Genomic DNA, 18,814 nt, shown 5'->3' with positions numbered 1-18,814 from the left:
CTGTGCAGAAACATACACTCCTGCATGTACACACCTGCAGGCAGCCCCCCAGGACATACCTCTGTGCACACACTCACACACACATACATATTACCAGCTGGGCTCCAGCAGGAGACCCCAGGAGAAATAGAGGCCAGGGTGCTGGAGCATCCTGCCCATTCATGTGGTCGTGGTCCAGGACTCAGGCAGAGATTGTATCCCCCAAACTCTGAGGCCTCTGCTCCTCCTCCTACCCCCCAGGGACTGTGGTTCGAACCCTCCTCAGGCATGGGTGGATGGAGGGGCTGCCCTGTTGCCCACCCACCTCCCCCCTAGCACAGTCTGACCGTTCTCAGCAGCAGGAGGGGAGCACCATGGGTGGGCAGCAGCCATGATAGCCCAGGAGGCCATGCTCAGGTGCCATGAGAGGAATACTCTGCCCACCGACCTGGGGGCTGGGGCAGGTCCAAGTGCAAGGAGCCAGCTGTCCTTGGGGAAACAGGGCCATGGTGGAGGCCTCTATGGAGGGCCTGTCCCTACACCAAGACCCCTGGACTCTCTTACTGACCTTTTCCAGCCCCCAACTCTGCTGCCCTACACCTCATCCCCAACTAAATTAGGCCTTTTTTCTCTTACCTGGACACGGGGCCACACCCCAAGGCTCGAACAGCAGGGCCCCAGCAATGTGAACTCCAGCAAACACTGAGGTCCAGGAAGCTCAGCTCCCCATCCTGTGCCCAGGGCGCGTAGGGGGTGTAACCATGCTCCGGGCCTGGGTGTTACCCCAGCTCTTACGCTTCCCGGCTGTGTGATTTGGGGCAAGTCTTGTAACCTCCTGGGGCCTCAGTTTCCTCATCTATAAAACAGTGACAGTAATTCCTACTGCACAGACTAAACGTGTTACATGTGTCCAGCGGGGAGCTGGGTCAGGGTCAGCCCTGTGGTGGTTTTGGGCCCATGCCCATTGCTCCACATAGAGGCTTCTCTGCACCTCCTGCCAGGGTGCCCAGAAGCAAGCCCTGTTTGGTGCCTCCTGGGCTGGTCCACCTGTCTGGTGGACATGATGATAGGTGCTGAGCCCACTGGACGTCGGCCCTGGCCAGGTGCTCTACTTCCCCCTCCATAGGCTGCGATGAGGAAGGGGTCACCGGACCCCCAGACCTGCGCAGCTGTGGGCGGGGGAGTCCAGGGGTCGGCCTCTCACCCAGCCAAGCAAATGTAGGGTCCCTGGCCAGCCTGTCCAGTCCAGGGGTGGGGGTGGGTCTTGGTGACCCTCCCAGGGCCACAGGAAATGGCCTGGCCCGCTTGCAGCCAGGGCCAGCGACTCTGGCTTCCCCTCAGGCCCGTTTCCTTTATCCGGTTGTTTTGTTCCGAATTCACAAAGCTCAGCCTTCCCCTCCCCTCCATTTCCACCCCTTCCCCCATTCGAGTAGAGCAGGACGGACACGCCACGTTTTAAGGCCGCAGGAATCCTCCGCCCCGCCCCCCGACCTGGGCCCGGGACTGAACGGGAGTTCGGTCCAGCGTCCCGAGACGCCCCCTGCTGGCCGAAGCTGGCAGCGCCGCCCGCCGTCTCCCCCAGCCCCGCTCCGCGTGGAGGCGCAGACCCGGGGAGGCTGGCCTCACGGCCGGCAGACGAAGGGAAAGGGAACCGCATCGCAGCACCAGCTCAGTTTATTGAGGCTTCTCTGGCGCGTGGAGAGCGGGGCGCCTCCGGACCAGCGCGGCCGCGCGGGGCTCGAACCTCCAAGTCCTGGGGCCGCGACAGGGGAGGGGCCGGGGCCCCGCGGTCAGCCGAGGCCGCCGAGGAGACCGGGAGCGCGCAGTCGTCCACCGACCGGGCTGGCGCCCACGATCCACGGCCCGCCGGCTCTTCGCCGCCGCCCGGGCGGCCGGGAGCCGTCTGTGCCCGCGGCGCGCAGCGCGAAGAGCTTCTCCCAGCAGGTGGCGACGGCGTCCAGGGCGCGCAGCAGCAGCCGCCTCCGGCCGCCACGACGCCGCGCGGGTCGCCTCTCCGGCCTGCGGCTCCGCTGTCGGGGACGGGGCAGTCAGCGAGTGCGAAGGAGCCCGCGCCCGCAGCTCGCATCCAGCCCCTGGGGAAGGGAGTCGCGCCGGTCACTGGGCCCGACGTGAGCCCCCAGACCGTGGGGCTGTGCGAGGTGCAGCGGGCACAAGGGAGAAGGACGGGGTCTGGACCCACACACACTGAGGGACGCGCACCTGGCGCAGCGTCCAGCAGTGGCGCTGCATCACTGCCTCGATGCGCACGGCCACGGTCCATGCCGCTTTCTCCAGCGCCCCGCGGCGGCTCCCCGCCACCGCCCCACGCAGGGTCTGACCCAGGGACGCGATGGACAGGAGGATACTGTGCTCCTGGGGAGGGAAGAAAGGAATTCAGTGCTGGGGGAAGAGCCTATGGAGAGGCCCGGAGGGAGGGGGCTGGAGGGCTGGGCTTCTTTCATACCTTCTGGGCGCCACAAGAGGCTCCCACCAGTCCACGCCGCTGGGGGGTGGCAGCTCCAGTCAGGTTTTTCTTAATGAAATAGAGGTCTCTGGACCCTGGCCCGGTCCCTTCGGCCCCTGGCCCAACACGTCTTACAACAGCCTGCAAGTCCTCGAAGATGACCGCACGGTAGTGGTGGAGCACGTCAGGGACGCTGCAAGCACGGAGTGCAGCCTGGCGTGGCATGATCCCTAGCAGCGCCAGCAGGAGCACCCAGACCACGGGCTTGGGGGGCACCTGAAGGGTCACCGGGTCAAGGTGGGGCGCCCACACCTCCAGCAGCCCCGGAGCAATTTGCTTTCCACCCCCCACCCCACCCAATCCCTTGGCCACGGGGAATCTGAGCTGGTGTAAAATGGCGATGTCACTCTACCATTCAACAAATGATTCAGGCATGGGTCTGCCAGGACAAATCCTTGCCCGTTGTAGTTTTTAGGGAAGGATAGACAAAAGGTCTCCAAACCGGACAGCTCGATGTTCCAGGCAGAGATTTGTGGGCTGAGCCCTGAAGGGCTGGTAAAGAGACAGAGTTCCAGAGGCAGAAGCACCTGGTGCTCTGGTCTGCACGGGAGTGAGGGGCCAAGTGCCCACAAGACCATGGAGGGCAGGGGTGGCCTAGGTCTGGTACAGCAGCAAGTCCCTCCAAGAACAACCCTGCCCTTGACGTGCCTGGACCCGTCCCCAGACCTCCCAGACACAACCCCCACCAGGGATGGGCTCTACGCTGGGTGAGCGCCCCCCTACTCTTCAGCACTCTGTTTGCCCTGGGTGCCCACAGCTGGGCTGCACAGCTGTTGCTCTGCCCTCCCCACAGGAGCCTGGGGCAGAACTGATCTCTCTTCTGCAACACCCCTCTCATCAATGGCTCTACTACAACCAGCTCTCAGAGCCATGGAAACTGGGGTCCCCCTGTACCTCTAACCTAACCAGGATTGGGGTGAGGCTCAGAGCTCAAGGCCATATCCCTTCTGAAGGGGAAGGCCTGGGGAAACCCACAGAGGTAAAGAAGGGGCCATATTATGCCCACCAGACATTCCATTCACAGGCCACCTCCCTCCCCTAGAATGGAGGAGACTGGCTCTCACGGGGAGAAGCCCCACCCAGAAGCCCAAACATCAGAGAGAGAGAGAAAGGGAGGTGGGGGGCGGGGGGGAGGGAGAGGGGGCAGGGGAAGGGGAGAGAGACAGGGGCAGGGAAGAGAGGGGGAGAGAGGGAGAATGAGGGAGAGAGGGGGCGAGAGAGATTGGGGGGGGGGAGAGAGACAGGGAGAGGCAGGCTTGTCCCCAGGTTCCCAGCCCCCAAGCTCTTCCTCAGGCCCCCAAGCTGGAGTCAGACAGCGACTGGAAAATTAATCATGTGAACTCAGCGCGACGACAGGACTCGACTCTGCGACTCCGCTTCCCAGCACTGGCAGGGGAGCCCGACCCAGCACCTGGCCCTGGGTGTCCATGGTGGGCTCCTGCCTGAGGCACCCAGCAGCACTAGCGGGAGGAGCAAATGCAGTTAGCTGTGGCCCTTTCTCAAACCCCTCTAGACATTCTCAGCAGGCATGATGGCTAACTCAGAGTCGCCCCTCTGCCTGCTGCAGGTCAGAGGTCACAGTGAGAGCAGGAGCCCTCAGTGGTGCTGCAGAAGTCCCAGCACAGTAGGTTGGTTGCTGGGGGTCCTGAGAAGGCCTGTCTGCCCTCCCGCCCCAGGGGCCCAAGGCTCATACCAGCCAAGCCTGTGAGGACAGGGTGGCCCGGCCCCAGGAGGCAGACTGGGATGGCCAGCACACTCCCTCCCCCACACTGCCGGGAAGGCCAGGCACAGCACCCAGGAGCCAGGCAGTGGTGGCGGGAACCAGGGGGAATTTCCCAGTAGGCACAGCAAGACAAGCAGCCTCTTGGGCTGTGCACATTCCCAGCCCCTTGGCCCAGGTGAGCCCCCTCCCCAGCGGCCGGCAGCTGCTCACCATGGGCTCGCAGGGTCAGGCCCTCCCTCACTGCCACCACTGGGCCTCACACATGATCCTGGCGTCCTCAGGTGGGGAGTACGGCCGCCACTCCAGGTCCCACTCCAAGCCCAGCCAACAAGCCTGGTCAAGGGGCTTCCCTGGACGGGCTGCAGCAGAGCAGGCAGGCGGACAGGGCTTTTGAAGTTGGCTCCTCTGAGAAAGGAGGGAGGGAGCAGGAGGGAGGCCCCATGATCCCAGCCCTGCCCCCTCCCTCTCCCCACTCCCTATCCAATCGCTTCTTCAATTAACCTGGCCCTGGAGCCAACAGCCTCAGGGCTCCCTTCCTATCCAGTGGGTCTTGGATTAAGCCATCTCTGCTCATCCAAGAGGTGGGGCCCAGCGGGCAGAGGGCAGTGCAGGGCCCAACTGGTGGGGGAAGGGAGCTTGGAGAGGCAGGGGGCCTGTCTGTACCCTTCCACCAGGGCCATCCTCAGTGATCAGCAGGTGCTGGCTCTCCCAGGGACCCAGTCGCCTGCAGAACCAGGTGAGCACCCACCCCTGCCCCCAGGCCCCTGCACCCTGATGTCTGGGGGTCCTGCCCCAGGAGGTCCCAGGAGTGGGGTTTCCTGGGCTCCTCCCAGCCCAGCGCTCAGCCAAGAGGTACCTCCTGCTTCATGCCCCTCCTGGGCTGACGGGGTCTTTCACTGGGGGAGGTGAGGGCTGCTCACCCAAGCAGGTGCTCAGGGAGCTGGGTCAAATCCCCCCACCACCCCCAGTAGTCCCCCCAAGAGTAGGCAGCCTCCAGGAACCCAACATGCCTTGAGCTGGATATGAAAAAATATCAGTTGAAGAAAAGCTAGGTTACATTTTCCCCAGGGAGAAAAGTAGTTTAACCACCTAAAAGCATTTGAGAAAACAACCCCCACCCAATGAAGAATGAAGACATTCAGACTCGGATAATCCAGATAGTCCGGAACTTTCCAAGGGTCCTGCAGGAGGCCTCACCTGTCACCCAGGTCAGAGGAAGTGCCCAGGAGAAATCACGCCTGACTCAGGGCATAGAAGGCACCAGGAGCCCAGTGGCCACTGCCAAGCCACTGCCAAGCCACTGCCCCTTCCTGGACCTCAGTTTCCACATCAGAACAGAGACGGGCTTGGCTTTCGAGCTCCTAAAAGCTGCAGGACTCACTCTTTGGCATAACGGGCAGGATCCCCCGCATCCTCCAATAGAGATCAGGAAAAACTCCCACGAACCTCTTCGTGGTTCCTCAGGACTGGCCCTCAGGGTGGAGAGAGGAAGGCTTTCCAACCTCACAGACTCCGTGAGTGGGACTGGGTCCAAGTTGCCTGCCCCGGCACCAGTAGTTCCTGACCCCACACAGTGGTGGTCCGTTCCCTGCCCGGGACTGGCCATGTCCTTGCGCCTGTCAGAACACCGGAGATGGACACAGCACGGCCTGTGTTCTCCAGGCAAAGATGCCTGTGCCCCAGGTACTGACATCAAGGTGAGTGCCCCCAACCTCGGCTGCCACGAGAGGGCTCAGCCTCGGGTCAGTCACTGACCCTCACCACAGGTCCCCCTCATTTGCGGGGCACCGAGGGGCCCCTCTGGGATCTTCTCTTACAAGAATGTGCAAGAACAGCTGCCAGCTACCTGGTCACTACATGTGACAATCAGCATCTCTTCTCCCTGGCCCACAGCCTCTGGACCACCCATGACCCCCGGCCAGGTGTCAGTCATGGCCACACATCCCCTTGCTAAAGAACTGCTGGTTTCTAATTGAACACACACACACACACACACGGATCCAAAGAAAGCCCTTTATCTTCACACAGCATAGATGGTGAAAACATGCTAGTCTCCCAGGGGATGCATTTTTCAATCTAGAGATGAGGACATTTACGAGTGCTTTAGGACAAAACTGCTGGTTATAAACTAGCAAAAAGAAATTCATCTGCAAACGTGGAAAACCTCTTACTGTGACATCTTCCTTCAACACAGCCCCGAGGGGGCCTCCAGCGATCCTCTAGCAACACACTTGAGGGAGCTGGCCTGCCGTCTGCACTCTGACAGGGGGAAGGCACCTGCCCCGTGGGCACTTTCATGCAGCTTGGTGCCCAGGAGACTGCAGACTTCCTCTGTGTCTGCAGACCTGTGACAGGGACTGCCAGAGGATAGGGGACAGACCAGTCACCAGGAGAGCCACCCTAGCTGTTCCCACACAGCATGCGCACTTCTACCACCTTCTCCACAAAATCCTGTGAGGCACTCGGCTTCCCCCGTGCTTCCTCTGCGGGGCACGGGCTGTCTGCAAGAAGTGAGCCCCAAACAGCACGGGAGACTAGACTGGGGCGGCAACGCACGTGCCGGGGCGGGCCCAGAGAAAGCCAGCAGGTCACCAACTCCAACGCGACCCAGAAAACCTTGAATTAAAGAGCATGACTAACAGCTTCCACTCCCTTCTTCACCACCACACACTCCTTCACTGCTGCCCCAAGGCCCCCGCCCTACAGGGACCCGACAGTCAGAAGGTGTTCTTGATGCGGGCTGCCACCAGTACGAGGATCTCCCCGATCTTCCTCTGCCAGTTGGCGATGTCCTTGGACACGGCACACCATAGCTCCCCGTGCCGCGGCTCAGCGTTCTCACAGCGCCTCCTCACCTCCTCCCGCTGCTCCTGGGTGGGGACCACCGGGCACTTGAGGCAGGGCTCCTCCCAAGCTGCCCCCCACTGTGCACACCCAGCCCAATGCCAGCCCGGCTAGCAGAGGGGGCACGTCCCTGCACCAGGGCAAAGCTGTCTTTCAGGTGTGTCCCTTGAGACAGCCCCTTCCCCTGGGGAGCAAGTCCCACTGCACCCCACTGCACTGACATTCTTGGGGCAGGCCTTGGCACAAGGTGTGAGCCAAGTCAAGGCCCCTGAGTTTGTGCCTTATGCAGGTGCCCCAGTCTACCTTCCCTGAACAAGGAGTTTGCCAGATTCCACATGCCATGGCTTCCGCTCCCCATGGGGACCCCAGGACAGCCTGCACACCCCACCACCGCCCCCCCCCCACACACACACACTAGGAGCACAGCTCTGACAATGCTTCGCTCTCTGAAAGAGTCTGCTGCCCAGGTTCCCCTGGAAGACACACTCGGGCCTGGGAAGACAGAACTTGCCAACAAAGACATTCCTCAGGGCGCAAACTCCATTCCCACTTCTACTGGGAGCCCAGGCCTCAGTCACCAACCAACACACTGAGAAATGCTAATAGGCCACTTAAAACATCTAAATATCATGCTGAGAGGCTGTAAGGCTCTAAAAAGAAAACAGCTGTGGAGGCAGAAACTGTCAAGAGGGTGCCACCATGCTCCCTCCCTCCCTCCAGTCCCTTGGCCAACACAGGTGGAAAGGTGGGGGTGGCACACAGCAGGCCTCACCTCCGTGCCATGCTGCAGCTCGAACTTGTAGAAGAGTGCCCAGGCGTCCCCCAGGTCCGAGTCGATCTTCACCGTGCGGAGGAACCACTCCCTGGCCTTGGTGATCTTCCGCTCACTCCAGAACAGCCTGTCCAAGGCAGAGGGCAGGGGCCGGAGTCAGGGGCCAGATGAAGGTGCTTAAGGGGCGGTGGGAGGTGCGGCCAGCTCCAGCCTCCTCAGGCCACAGCTTGCTCACTGGGTGGACGATGACCCACTGTGGCCGGCATGGGGCATGGCTCTGGCGGCATCGGTTTTATCCTGTCCCCAGTGAACCATTAGCTCCATCAGGACGGCCAAGCAGTGTGGCCTGGCTACCTGGAAATCACTCCAGATGCTGGAACTCCCCTTCGAGTGTCTCATCAAACTGTATCTTAAAAACCCACACACAGAGCAAGAACTTCAAACTCCTAGAAGTTTCTAAAGGTAAACTAAGTAAAATACAAACAGATAAAAGTAAACAACAGAAAATTAAGCCTTTGATTAGGTAGCGCTAAGTGAACTTTCAGCCTGCTCGTTAACAGACACCTTCTGGATCATTATGCCCCATCGGGCAGCCTCCAGCAGGAACCCAAGCCAACAGAGAAGAAGGGCCTCAGGTCAGCAGTGGCAGATAGACACCTGGAAACTAGGCCAGGAGAGGGCCTGTGCTGGAAGCCATGAGTGAGGACCATCGGAAATCAAATCAGGGGTCACAGGAGCCCTCCCCTACACGCCAGTGAAGGCAGGATGGAGCAGACAGAAGGATGGACGGTGGGGAGGACAGCACGGGAGCACTCTGACAGGCTGGGACTCCTGGTGGCTTCCACTTTCCACCCAGCTCTGCATCCCTGTGTGGCCAGAAGCACCAAAGCAGCCGAGTGCACCACGAACTCTCCATTCCAGGCAGCTGTCTGGGCTGGCCTCAGTTACAAAACAGAATTATTTCATGCTCTGATAGCTTGATTGCTTTTTAAGCCTTGTGGTATTCTTAATTGCTTGGTGTTAGATAAACTGTGATTTAAAGAGCACAAACCCAGATAGCAGGCACACAGAACACCAGCCTGGGAACAGCAAAGAGTGACTTATTTACTTTAACAAAGCCTTTTATGAGGTTTTATGGCTGCCCTATCAGACTGTCACACATAAAAGTCACTCTGGGAGGCAGAAGCACAAGGTGGGGGCAGGGAGCCCACGCTGGGCCGCAGGAGCCTGTGGGAAGCCCCCATGTGCAGTGCCCTCGGCTCCACAGCGGCTGGAGAGGAAGTGCCAGGCAGGACCTGAGGAAGTGGGGCCAACGCCACCTGGGCATGTGTCAGGGGTAGGCCAGGCTGCAGCTCAGGCGGCGCCAGCATATTGAAACTCCCAGGCCACACACACCACCTCCCCCAGGTGAAAGCCCCAAGCAGCAGTCCCAGGAGCCCAGCCAGGCTCCTCCTGACAACCCCTCCACCCCAACTTGCATGGTCGCTTCCCTGCCCCCTCTGACCACACTCTCCCCTGCCCTGCACTCAGCTGGGCTCCTCTCAGGCCATCATCCTCTTGGATGCAGGGAGCAGGAAGGAGAGATCCTGCGAGGTCAGGATGGCTCCCAAAGCTCTCCATGTTCTAGCCACCACCTCGTCCAACGTTCCCAGGGCCCCCAAGGCCCTGTACTGCACACGACACGCCTCCCCAGGAAACCCTGCTACCAAAACCCAACACCTGAGTCATGCTGTGTTAGGTGGGCTTGCTGACCTGCTCTCGCCCTGGAGACCATCACCCTAAAGGAGAGGTGGCCTTGGCACATTCATCTCTGCACCCCTAGGCATGCTGACTAGGCCTGACCAACAGGCCCTGGACCACTCCCAGGAGTCACAAAGGTGACAGCATCCACTGTCTCACCCTAACATGAGGAAAACAATTTTCTCCTTTACAGCCCTTCGAGCCAAAGGGGCTTTGCTTATCACTTAAATTCTGCATGGAACAACGGAAGCAGAGCAACCCAGGTTACACAGAGGTACAAGCTAAAGAGTGGCAGAGACAGAGCAAGCAGTCCCATGAGAAGGAGCTCAGGACAGAGGAAAGGAGGGCCAGGGGCCCCAAGGAGGCTGCCCTCCTGGGGGTCTGGGACAGCCCAGGCCACCTGGGCAGCACACATCTACATGGCCTTAGGTCAAAGCAAAAGACTTGGGGCTGGCCCGGTGGCCGAGTGGTTAAGTTCTCGTGCTCCGCTGTAGGTGGCCCAGTGTTTCATCAGTTCGAATCCTGGGCGCGGACACGGCACTGCTCATCAAACCACGCTGAGGCGGCGTCCCACATGCCACAATTAGAAGGACCCACAACTAAAAATATACAACTATGTACCGGGGGGCTTTCAGGAGAAAAAGGGAAAAAATAAAAAAATCTTAAAAAAAAAAAAAAAGCAAAAGACTTTGTCAAGGGGCCCCAGCGGCCAAGGACCAGGGAAGCCTGCCCTGTTCAGGGGACCAGCTGGACCCCAGCAAGAAGTCCCATCAGGTCCCCAAAGGCCAGCAACTCCACAAGGACTCCCCACTCACTTGGCCACAGCCAGCAGCACATGGGGGTCATGCTCACACTTCTTCAGGGCATCGACACTCTTGGTCTTCCTCTGGGGCCTTGCCTCGAGGAAGATGGCTTCAGACCACAGGACACCTGGAATTCAGACACAAAGACACCACGTCTAAGACCCCACCTCTGCTTCCAGAAACCCACACATCCAGACAGGCTGCCTGAGGGGCCTGCGGAGACTCTAACCCGGGGTGTGTGCACACACCATGGCTGTGATCTCCCAAACGTCTGCTCACAGGGCCCATCACGGGAGAACACGAAGGCCACACGTGCCCGCCCGCCCCGTTGCCTGCCCTGGAACCACAGCAGCCTTGACGGCACAGTCTGGACAACCTTCTGGGAGCAGTAGGGTCGGGAGTACCAACAGCCTTCAAGGTTTCATCCCCACTGACTCAGTCATTTCATGTCTAAGAATTTACTGTAACAAAACAGTCAGAAACACAAGCGAAGACTCATGCAGAAAGGCAGTAATCTCAAATTATCATCAGATTATTATCAGATAATCGCCAATGGGTGAGTGGTATATTTCTGGCATATCCACACAGATAATTCTATGAAACCACTAAAAAATTTATGTTCTTGAAGATTCAATGAAAATGGAAAATTCTCACAAAATTTTCAGCTTTAAAAAAAGGCAAAAAACTAAACACACAGTACGACTTTAATTTTGTACAGTAATACAAACAAGTTAAAAACAATGATTTCTGAGTAGTGGGCATACAGGTAATTTTTATATCCTTCTTTATACTCCAAATTTGTTTATACGTACTGCATGTGCATTATTTATACACACAAGGTAAAATAATAAAAGATAAATTTTAAAAGAAAAAGCAATGGCAACACCTCAGAACACGAAGTCAAACCCCCCATGTTGAGACTGGGAGTCTGGTCAAATGTTAGTGCCCAAGGACAGTTGGGACTTCTAACTGGAAGGATTCACACAAACAGCACGTTCCCGGAGTCTGTGTGAGCCCGGAGACCCACTCTCTCAGCACGGCCATGGTCCCTGCAGCCTCTCACCAGAGCTGGGGCACTCCTGCAGCGCCTTGGCCATGAGTGTGTTGGCAATGTTCTTCAGGCCCGCACGGTACTCCAGCCTCACTGACTCCAACCTGCAGAGAGGCCCAGAGGGGACGTCCAGCACTGGTCCACTGACAGCTGGGCCACAAACCCAGCTGCAGTTCTGGAAGCGCGGGGAGCTACAGTGACTAGAGCCTCCAGCTCCACAAGTAGAGCTCTCCACTAGAGAAGCGAGGTGGTGCCCACCCCACTGTCAGCCCACCATAGCTGTCACCGTAGCCAAGATTCAGGTGCAAGTAAAGATATGCAGGACCAGGACAGACCACCGGGACGGCAAGTGCCAGGGCATGAGTGGAGCGCAGGACCTGCCCATCTCTCTGGTGTCTCCCTCAGTGCCCCCCTCATGCTCCAGCCCTAACACCCTGAGCTCTGTGCTGCCCCCCTGTGTGCACTGTTTCCTATGGACAGAATGCCATCTTCACCCGGCAAATTCCCATTCATTCCTCAAGGCCTTGCCCAGACGGCACCTCTTCTGTGGCTTCATCCATCCCCAGCTCCTGGCTCCTCTGGGCACCCTCTTATCACGGCACAGACTACACTGCATCAGATCATCCCCAGGGCCATCTGAGTGTCCGGGCCGAACCCACCAAGGCAGGAAGCGGGTTCCTCAATGGCCAGTACCTGCCACCCTTCTCAAGGAGCCTGAGCTGGAAACACTGCACACAACTCAGCAAGAGCAACGGAACAAGGACAGCCCACTGGGAGGCGAGCTGGGCCCCCCAGGACTCACCACAGGCCAGGGTTCTTCGGGTTCTTCAGGCGAGACTTCTCCAAAATGGCCCGAGCTCGGGTCAGCTGTCCAATCTTCTCCTCCAGCCGGGAAAGCAAAAGCCACAGGGGTGTGGAATGGGGACATTTCTTCAACTGCAGCCAATACAGACAATTAAGAGAGGGCCTTGTCTGGTGTCTGGGAGGGGCTGTGACAGCTGTGGCCGGCTCCTCAGGCCAAGTCAGAGCTACCTGTGTCCACAGAGACTCACACACCTCAGGTCTGTGTGTGGGGTTTTTTGTGCATGGCTGTGCTGTACACATGTGTGCACGGGGTGTATGTGTTTATGTGCGTGGCTGCACTCTGTACAAGTGTATACAGGGTGTGTGTGTTTATGTGCATGCCTGTGCTGTGTACACATGCACATAGTGTGTACACAGCGGCCTGTACACTAGGTGTGCCACAACCGGCACTTGGTTGAGTGCAGCATGTACAGTTTTGTAGAAGGAAAAGCACAGGACTGAGTGAGGGGACCAGGGTCCAGCACCCCCTAGTCCACCACTCCACCAGCTGGGGCCTAAACAAGTCGCTGACCACTGGCCCACCAATTCCCATAGGAGGAGAGAGGCAATGACAGCCTGCCCCAGCGCGTTCTGTCTCCAAGGGCTAGGCTCACCCCCTGGTTGTAGGCCTCCCGAGCCTTCTCTGTCAGCTCTTCCTGCTCCTCGATCTGCCCTTTCATCATCCACAGCTTGGGGAAGTCCTCGTAGTGCTTCAGGGCCTCCTCACACAGCTCCTGGGCAGCCGCGATGTTCCCAAGCACCCACTCCAGCTTCACAGACTTCATGAACACCTGTGAGGCAGGCGCACCGTGAAGCAACCCCTGCGTCCACCACCGGTCTAGAGGGGATGGCCAACCCTGGCTCGGGAAGCGTCTAGCACTGGGCCCGGGGCCAGGATGGCACCTTCATGGCACATAGTTCATGCTACAGCTCACCTTAAACGCTGCTGTATTTTTTGTACTTTTGTAAGCTGTCTCATGTCTTTTGGAATAAGGTGGGGTACAAACACAAGAATGCATTTTAAAGTCAAGTGTGAACAGATGAACCTAGAGTGTCACAGCCTCAGTCTGCCTCCCATCATTTCCCGTTCCCCCAAGGCCACGTGGCCAGGAGGGCTCTGCGTGGCCTGAGTAGCTCTGCTCACCCGGGCAGTGGGCGCACTGCTCCGTGCTTTGGCCAGCAGCCTCCGGGCCCGCTCATACTCGTTATTCTCAGATTCCAGCTTCACGGCTGCCAGCCAGATCTCCTCACTGTTGGGGTTGGCCTGGAGGGTGAGCACAACAGCATCAGGATGGGCTCAGAACAAAAGTGACCGGGCGTAGATTATACTTAATCAAAAGCAGCCAGCCTGGGAGCCGAGCCGGGCCTCACTCTGCTCCAGGACAGTCTGATCTAAGCACTTCCCAGGCTGACAGATGACAAAGCAGAATCCAGTCCAAGAATGATGACCTACCTGAAAACAAGCCAGCCCACGTTCCCCGATGCAGACACGAGGCTTCTACAGTGCTCAGGCGGCAATGCTGCAGCTGCAGAGCCACTCTCACAAGGGTCCACCCCAAGCTGGAGCGGGTCACTCACATCCCACCCGTGTGGATCTGCCACACTCGACCTGCTCTTTCCCAAGCCTGGTGACGAAGAATTGGTTGTCCCAATGTGTCCATGAGGGCAGGACAGAAGGATGCCCAGGGCATCACTGGGCTCCCAAGGGCCAGGACTGGGCCACATACTACCTAGAGTCTAGTGGACACGTGGGTGGCACCCTTGCACCCTCCTGAAAGCACACAACCCACTGGCCACACTCAGGCTGCCATGTCACAGAGCTGATGAGCAGCCCCACGGTGATGGGCAAGGAAAGGAGAGTCACCTCAGGGTGCTGCAGAGAGGCAGCAGTGCCCAGGTGGATGGCGCGAGAGTGCTGTGACTACCCAGAGAGGAGCAGTGTCCTCAAACTGGGAGCCCGCAGACAGACAGCAGACAGCAAAAGGCTATATCCAGGCTGGTCCCCAATCACCGTATTTACTCAAGGAAGGACAACTTCATTATGCTAGCTTGGGTTACAACAAGAGATTGACATTTACATAGTGCTCTACAGTTTATAAAAAAAGGATGTTGCAAACTACTGACTTAATACTCATACTGTCACACAGTATTAGGATATTATAAGTGACAACAAAAATAAAGCACTGAGAAAAAACTGCACAGCTCATGACACCAATCGTAATAAGCCTGGCTGGGTACAGCTGTTTGAATGTAACTCCTCCTACCATGGGGCCTGGGCAGCACTGGTGGCCCATGTGTGACCCCAAAGCATGCCCCTGGGCTCAGAGTACATGGGACTGGCCGCCTTCCTCCAAGGATTGGACAATCTAATTGCCATATAGGAACAGGGTTGTCACTGTGGTCTTGTGTGGGGACATGGTGCGGTTCGGCTACTTTTGGGGAATGGTGCTGTTTGCCCTGTGTTCTGCGTTCTGGAACATTCGGCCTGTGGTCACCCTGAATGGCAGTGACCAAGAGGCCGGTGTCCACCAGCTGGGCCATTTTCCAACTCTCAGGTCCCCTCAGGGCCCCAGCTGCCTAGAACAGCCCGAGTCCCGTGCGTCCTGACCTCCCATGTCCCCTCTCTCAGGTCAGCTCCTATCAACGAGCAGGGTGAGGGCTTAAGAAAGGTCGTGCACACCAGAGACCTCAGGCCTCGGCCGGAGCCAAGGCGGGGGTCTACGTGCACAGGCCGCCTAGAAGCACAGCTGACCCCTCACCCACCTGGAAGGCCAGGGGTCTGTGTGCACAGGCCCCACGAAGCGCAGGCGACCCCTCACCCACCTGGAAGGCCAGGGCCAGGATGCTCCTTGCCGCCGGCACATCCCCTGCCAGCCACTTGGACTTGGCGCCCATGAGCCACAGCACCTCCGCTTTGGGACAATGGGCCACGGCCCTCTGCAAGAGTGCTTCCAGGGACTCCCTGCAAGACAGAGGGCACGGTCACCGCCAGAGCACACAGGGTGCTCGCAACAGTGGTGCGGGTGCTAAAAAGATAGTTACTGCTCCAAAGTTCGACACTATAAATGATTTACCAGATTTTACAATGGGGAGAGTGTGGGGAAATCTTTTCTCTCCATAAAGGTTCTAATATCAACCACGGAGAGGGTGCTACAAAGCGACACATTGTTTAAACAGCAGAGCCTGACCTACGAGCTTCTCAAGAGCCCGTTTATGGCCGTGTGTCCAGGGGCAAGCGCTAACCGCAGGGTTGGGGTGACAGGAGAAGCCTTTTCATCTTTAACACAGATCCGCCGATATCTGCGATAAAGATTATGACCCCAAGTCTATTCTTCGGCATCCAAAGAAATTGTCTTATTGGAAGAAAGTTATTTTAGGTCACTATTGAGCAAGAAGACCACCAGACGGGTTATCAGGTGTAAAGCCCCCTCAGCTCTCACATGGCCCACCATCCTGTTGTACCAACTGGCACAAACAACCTCTGGGGACCTCAGCAGCAGGACAGTGAGGGCACAGAACCACTTTGTGTGGAGCGAGGCCTGGCAGAGCATACACTGTGCTCCAGACAACCCTAGACCCTGAGCACGCCACCTCCGCACATCATCTATGTGTCAGCTGACAGGAGAGGCACCAGAGATGGGGGGCAAAGGCCCCCTGAGCCCAGGGATCAAGAGCAGCAGTGCCACTAAGGCCACATGGAGGCATGTCCACAAACCACACCCGGCAGGAGAGGCTCTGCTCCAGACTTGGACCGTGTGAGGTGAACTTGAACAGGGCAAGCCAGCACTGCTGTTATCTCAAAAGGTCCCCAAAGGAGTTAACTCCACAATACCAAACCAGTGGGCGGGAGTGGGGAGGAAACAGGAGCTTCAGCAACACTTGTGAAAGAAAGACATCCTGAAGAGACTGAGACTTAACAACGCCACAAAACAAGAATAAGGGCTTCACACGCCCCACTGAAGCCCTGGTGCAACCAGCAAGGTGGTCCCCACTCAGCACAGGGCCAGCAGCAGAGGACCCAGGCAGAGGGTGTGCAGTGATGTGAGCCCGATGCCCTGGACAGCTATCCACTCAACACCAGAAATTGCAAGACCTAATTGAATCAGCAGTCACAGCCAAAAAGGCAGACCCAAAAGGTTTTTTCAATTAAAGAGCACAATTAAAGAAAATTGTCAAGGACCTCCTTAGAGCAAAAAACCAGCCCAAACCCAAATCCAGCACAGCCTAAATGAAAAACATGCCTGCCTGGGCCCAGATGCCGCACCGCCCACACTGCTGAAGCTGGTTTCGGCACAAACGTGGGGCTTCAGGCTACAGCCTTGCCCCACACACCCCAAGGCCATCAGGCATGCGCTGGTTCAGCTGTAAGCGCTTCAGCAGACAGGACCCCTTGGTGCCTCAGTTTCTCAACTATAAAGCAGTAATAATCCTATTGCAGAAGGAGCCTTAAAGACAGCTCCAGCTGCAAAGTCCCAAGCGCCATAGAAGCTGCTGCCCCTCATCACAGAGGGCTGAACCTCAAATTCGGGCACCTGCCCATCTGGGGGACGTGAGGTTTAAATTCAGCACAGTGGGGGCTGGCCCGGTGGTGCAGCGGTTAAGTGCGCATGTTCCGCTTTGGCAGCCCGGGGTTCACCGGTTTGGATCCCAGGTGCGGACACGGCACCACTTGACAAGCCATGCTGTGGCTGGCGTCCCCCATATAAAGTAGAGGAAGACGGGCACAGATGTTAGCTCAGGGCCAGTCTTCCTCAGCAAAAGATGGAGGACTGGCAGCAGTTGTTAGCTCAGGGCTAATCTTCCTCAAAAAAAAAAAAAAAAAATCAGTGCAGCACAACCTAGAGTCAGCATTTAATTAGCACACAGTCTCCCATGTACCTGGTGCCATGGTTCTTCTCGAAGTACGCAGCCCGCAGCCACACACTCTTCTTGCTGGGGAACACTTGCAGGGCGTAGGCATAGATGGCTCGCGCACACTCCAGGGCGTTGTGGGCCACACACTAGAGCAGAGAGACAGGTGTGGGAATGGGCGGCCCAGCACCAGCAAGGGAGCAGGAGGAGTCACACCTCCCTAATGACAACACCTGCTAAAATCATACAACGGGATGATCCAACAAGCAGCACAGTCCAGGAGGCTGGGAACATGAACACCAAAACAGAAGCAGGTGGGACCCGTGACAGGGTTGTCTGCTGGCCTTCGACAGGCAATAGGAGCTGGCGCACTGGAGCACCAGCCACTGCTAGAGGCACGTGAGGCAGGACGGTGTGACCACATGCCACACATACTCTTTTCTTTTTCAGAATTAAATGCAGTCTACATTTTCCATTACGGAATTATGCTCATTGGAAACCTGTAAAACACAGGTGAATACAAAGAGAAAGAAACCATACACTCCAAGAGAACTACCACAAACACTCTCTTTTCTTTAGACATTTCTTCCTTGTGCAAGAGTGATTTTGTTCCCTGGCTAGTGTTAAGCAAGACGATAAGAAAGCCAGCCACTACTTGAGGTGATCATCTCTCCAGGTGGTCACAGCCCCCGGACGCCCAGTGGAACAGGCTGATGGCTGTTCTCACTGAGCCTTATGCAGGACAAAGCCCAACACAGACCTCAAAGCCGGATGCTCGCTCACTGCCCAAGAAAACTTGCTGTCCTCCACGCTCTGCAGATGCTGAAAGTACTCTCACCCCAAGAAGGGGTTTTGTATCTTGAGGTAAGTGAAAAGCCACTAGGAAGTGTGTCAGCAGCAAAGTTTTACACTATGAACGTCAAAATGGCATGGAATGGGACTAGACAGGCGGCCTCACAGCCCTGAAAGTCCTCGCACCAGAGTGGGGGGGGGGCGGGCGGGCACCTGAGCCACCCAAGGCCACCTCCCAGATCAACAGTTGCCTCCTCCAAGAGGGCCACTAGCAAGCCTCCGGGTATTCAAGGACCAGCAGCATAGAAATGGGTGTAGAGGAGAACAAAGAGCAGGGTTTAGCACAGCCAAGGCCTCCTCATTCAGATGTCGCTCCTTGGTCACGTGACCTCGATCTGACTTGACCACCACAGAAACCAGGTAGGGCCTTGCCTCAGGCATGTCCTGCCCAGGAGCAGCTGGAGAAGTGACGGAGCTAGGCAAGGAGGGGACCCCATACAAACTGGTCTGTACCCCTGTCCATGACTTTTTTTTTTTTTAAGATTGGCACCTGAGCTAACAACTGTTGCCAATCTTCTTTTTTCTTTTTGGTTTTTTCTACTTTTTCTCCTCAAATCCCCCCAGTACATAGCTGTACATTTTAGTTGTGGGTCCTCTCCTTGACTTTTGACCAAGGTCCTGGAGGCCAATTACAAAGGCTTCAGGCCTCCACGGCTCCAGAAGAGCAAGTGACAGCATGCCCAGGGTCTCGGGTGTGGGCAGGCTGGGCCAGTCCCGAGGTGTTGGGAGCACCAGGAAGACACTCCATACTTCTGAGCACAAGAGACTTCAGCTCTTCCTCCAGGATTACAAAGTGCTTTGAAAGAGAGCTGTGCTGACTCCAGTATACATG

General features: G+C 57.4%; 2 protein-coding genes across 3 annotated transcripts in view; both read right to left on the bottom strand.

The window, feature by feature from the left end:
* Positions 1-1,635: 1,635 nt before the first annotated feature.
* On the bottom strand, positions 1,636-6,074 carry C21H20orf204 (chromosome 21 C20orf204 homolog). The gene is made up of 4 exons (XM_008531266.2): positions 4,437-6,074; positions 2,444-2,719; positions 2,200-2,352; positions 1,636-2,009 (listed from the first exon to the last, which is right to left on the bottom strand). The coding sequence occupies exons 1-4, from the start codon at positions 4,437-4,439 to the stop codon at positions 1,770-1,772; spliced, it is 672 nt and encodes a 223-aa protein (XP_008529488.1). The 5' UTR covers positions 4,440-6,074; the 3' UTR covers positions 1,636-1,769.
* A 151-nt stretch (positions 6,075-6,225) lies between these two features.
* Positions 6,226-18,814, bottom strand: part of PRPF6 (pre-mRNA processing factor 6) — a 46,452-nt gene continuing 33,863 nt past the window's right edge. For both annotated transcript variants that reach the window (XM_008531267.2, XM_070588692.1), the window contains exons 13-21: positions 17,158-17,279; positions 15,103-15,241; positions 13,424-13,543; positions 12,894-13,070; positions 12,239-12,372; positions 11,449-11,540; positions 10,398-10,512; positions 7,843-7,969; positions 6,226-7,096 (exon numbers count right to left, since the gene is read on the bottom strand). In XM_008531267.2, the coding sequence (XP_008529489.1) occupies positions 6,944-7,096; positions 7,843-7,969; positions 10,398-10,512; positions 11,449-11,540; positions 12,239-12,372; positions 12,894-13,070; positions 13,424-13,543; positions 15,103-15,241; positions 17,158-17,279 (1,179 nt within the window). In that variant the 3' untranslated portion in view covers positions 6,226-6,943. The remainder of the gene's footprint in view (positions 7,097-7,842; positions 7,970-10,397; positions 10,513-11,448; positions 11,541-12,238; positions 12,373-12,893; positions 13,071-13,423; positions 13,544-15,102; positions 15,242-17,157; positions 17,280-18,814) is intronic.

Source organism: Equus przewalskii, chromosome 21, assembly GCF_037783145.1.
Source record: "Equus przewalskii isolate Varuska chromosome 21, EquPr2, whole genome shotgun sequence".
Lineage (NCBI taxonomy): Eukaryota > Metazoa > Chordata > Mammalia > Perissodactyla > Equidae > Equus > Equus przewalskii.
Note: the sequence above shows the minus strand (reverse complement) of the source record. Positions and strands in the feature narration are given on the sequence as shown.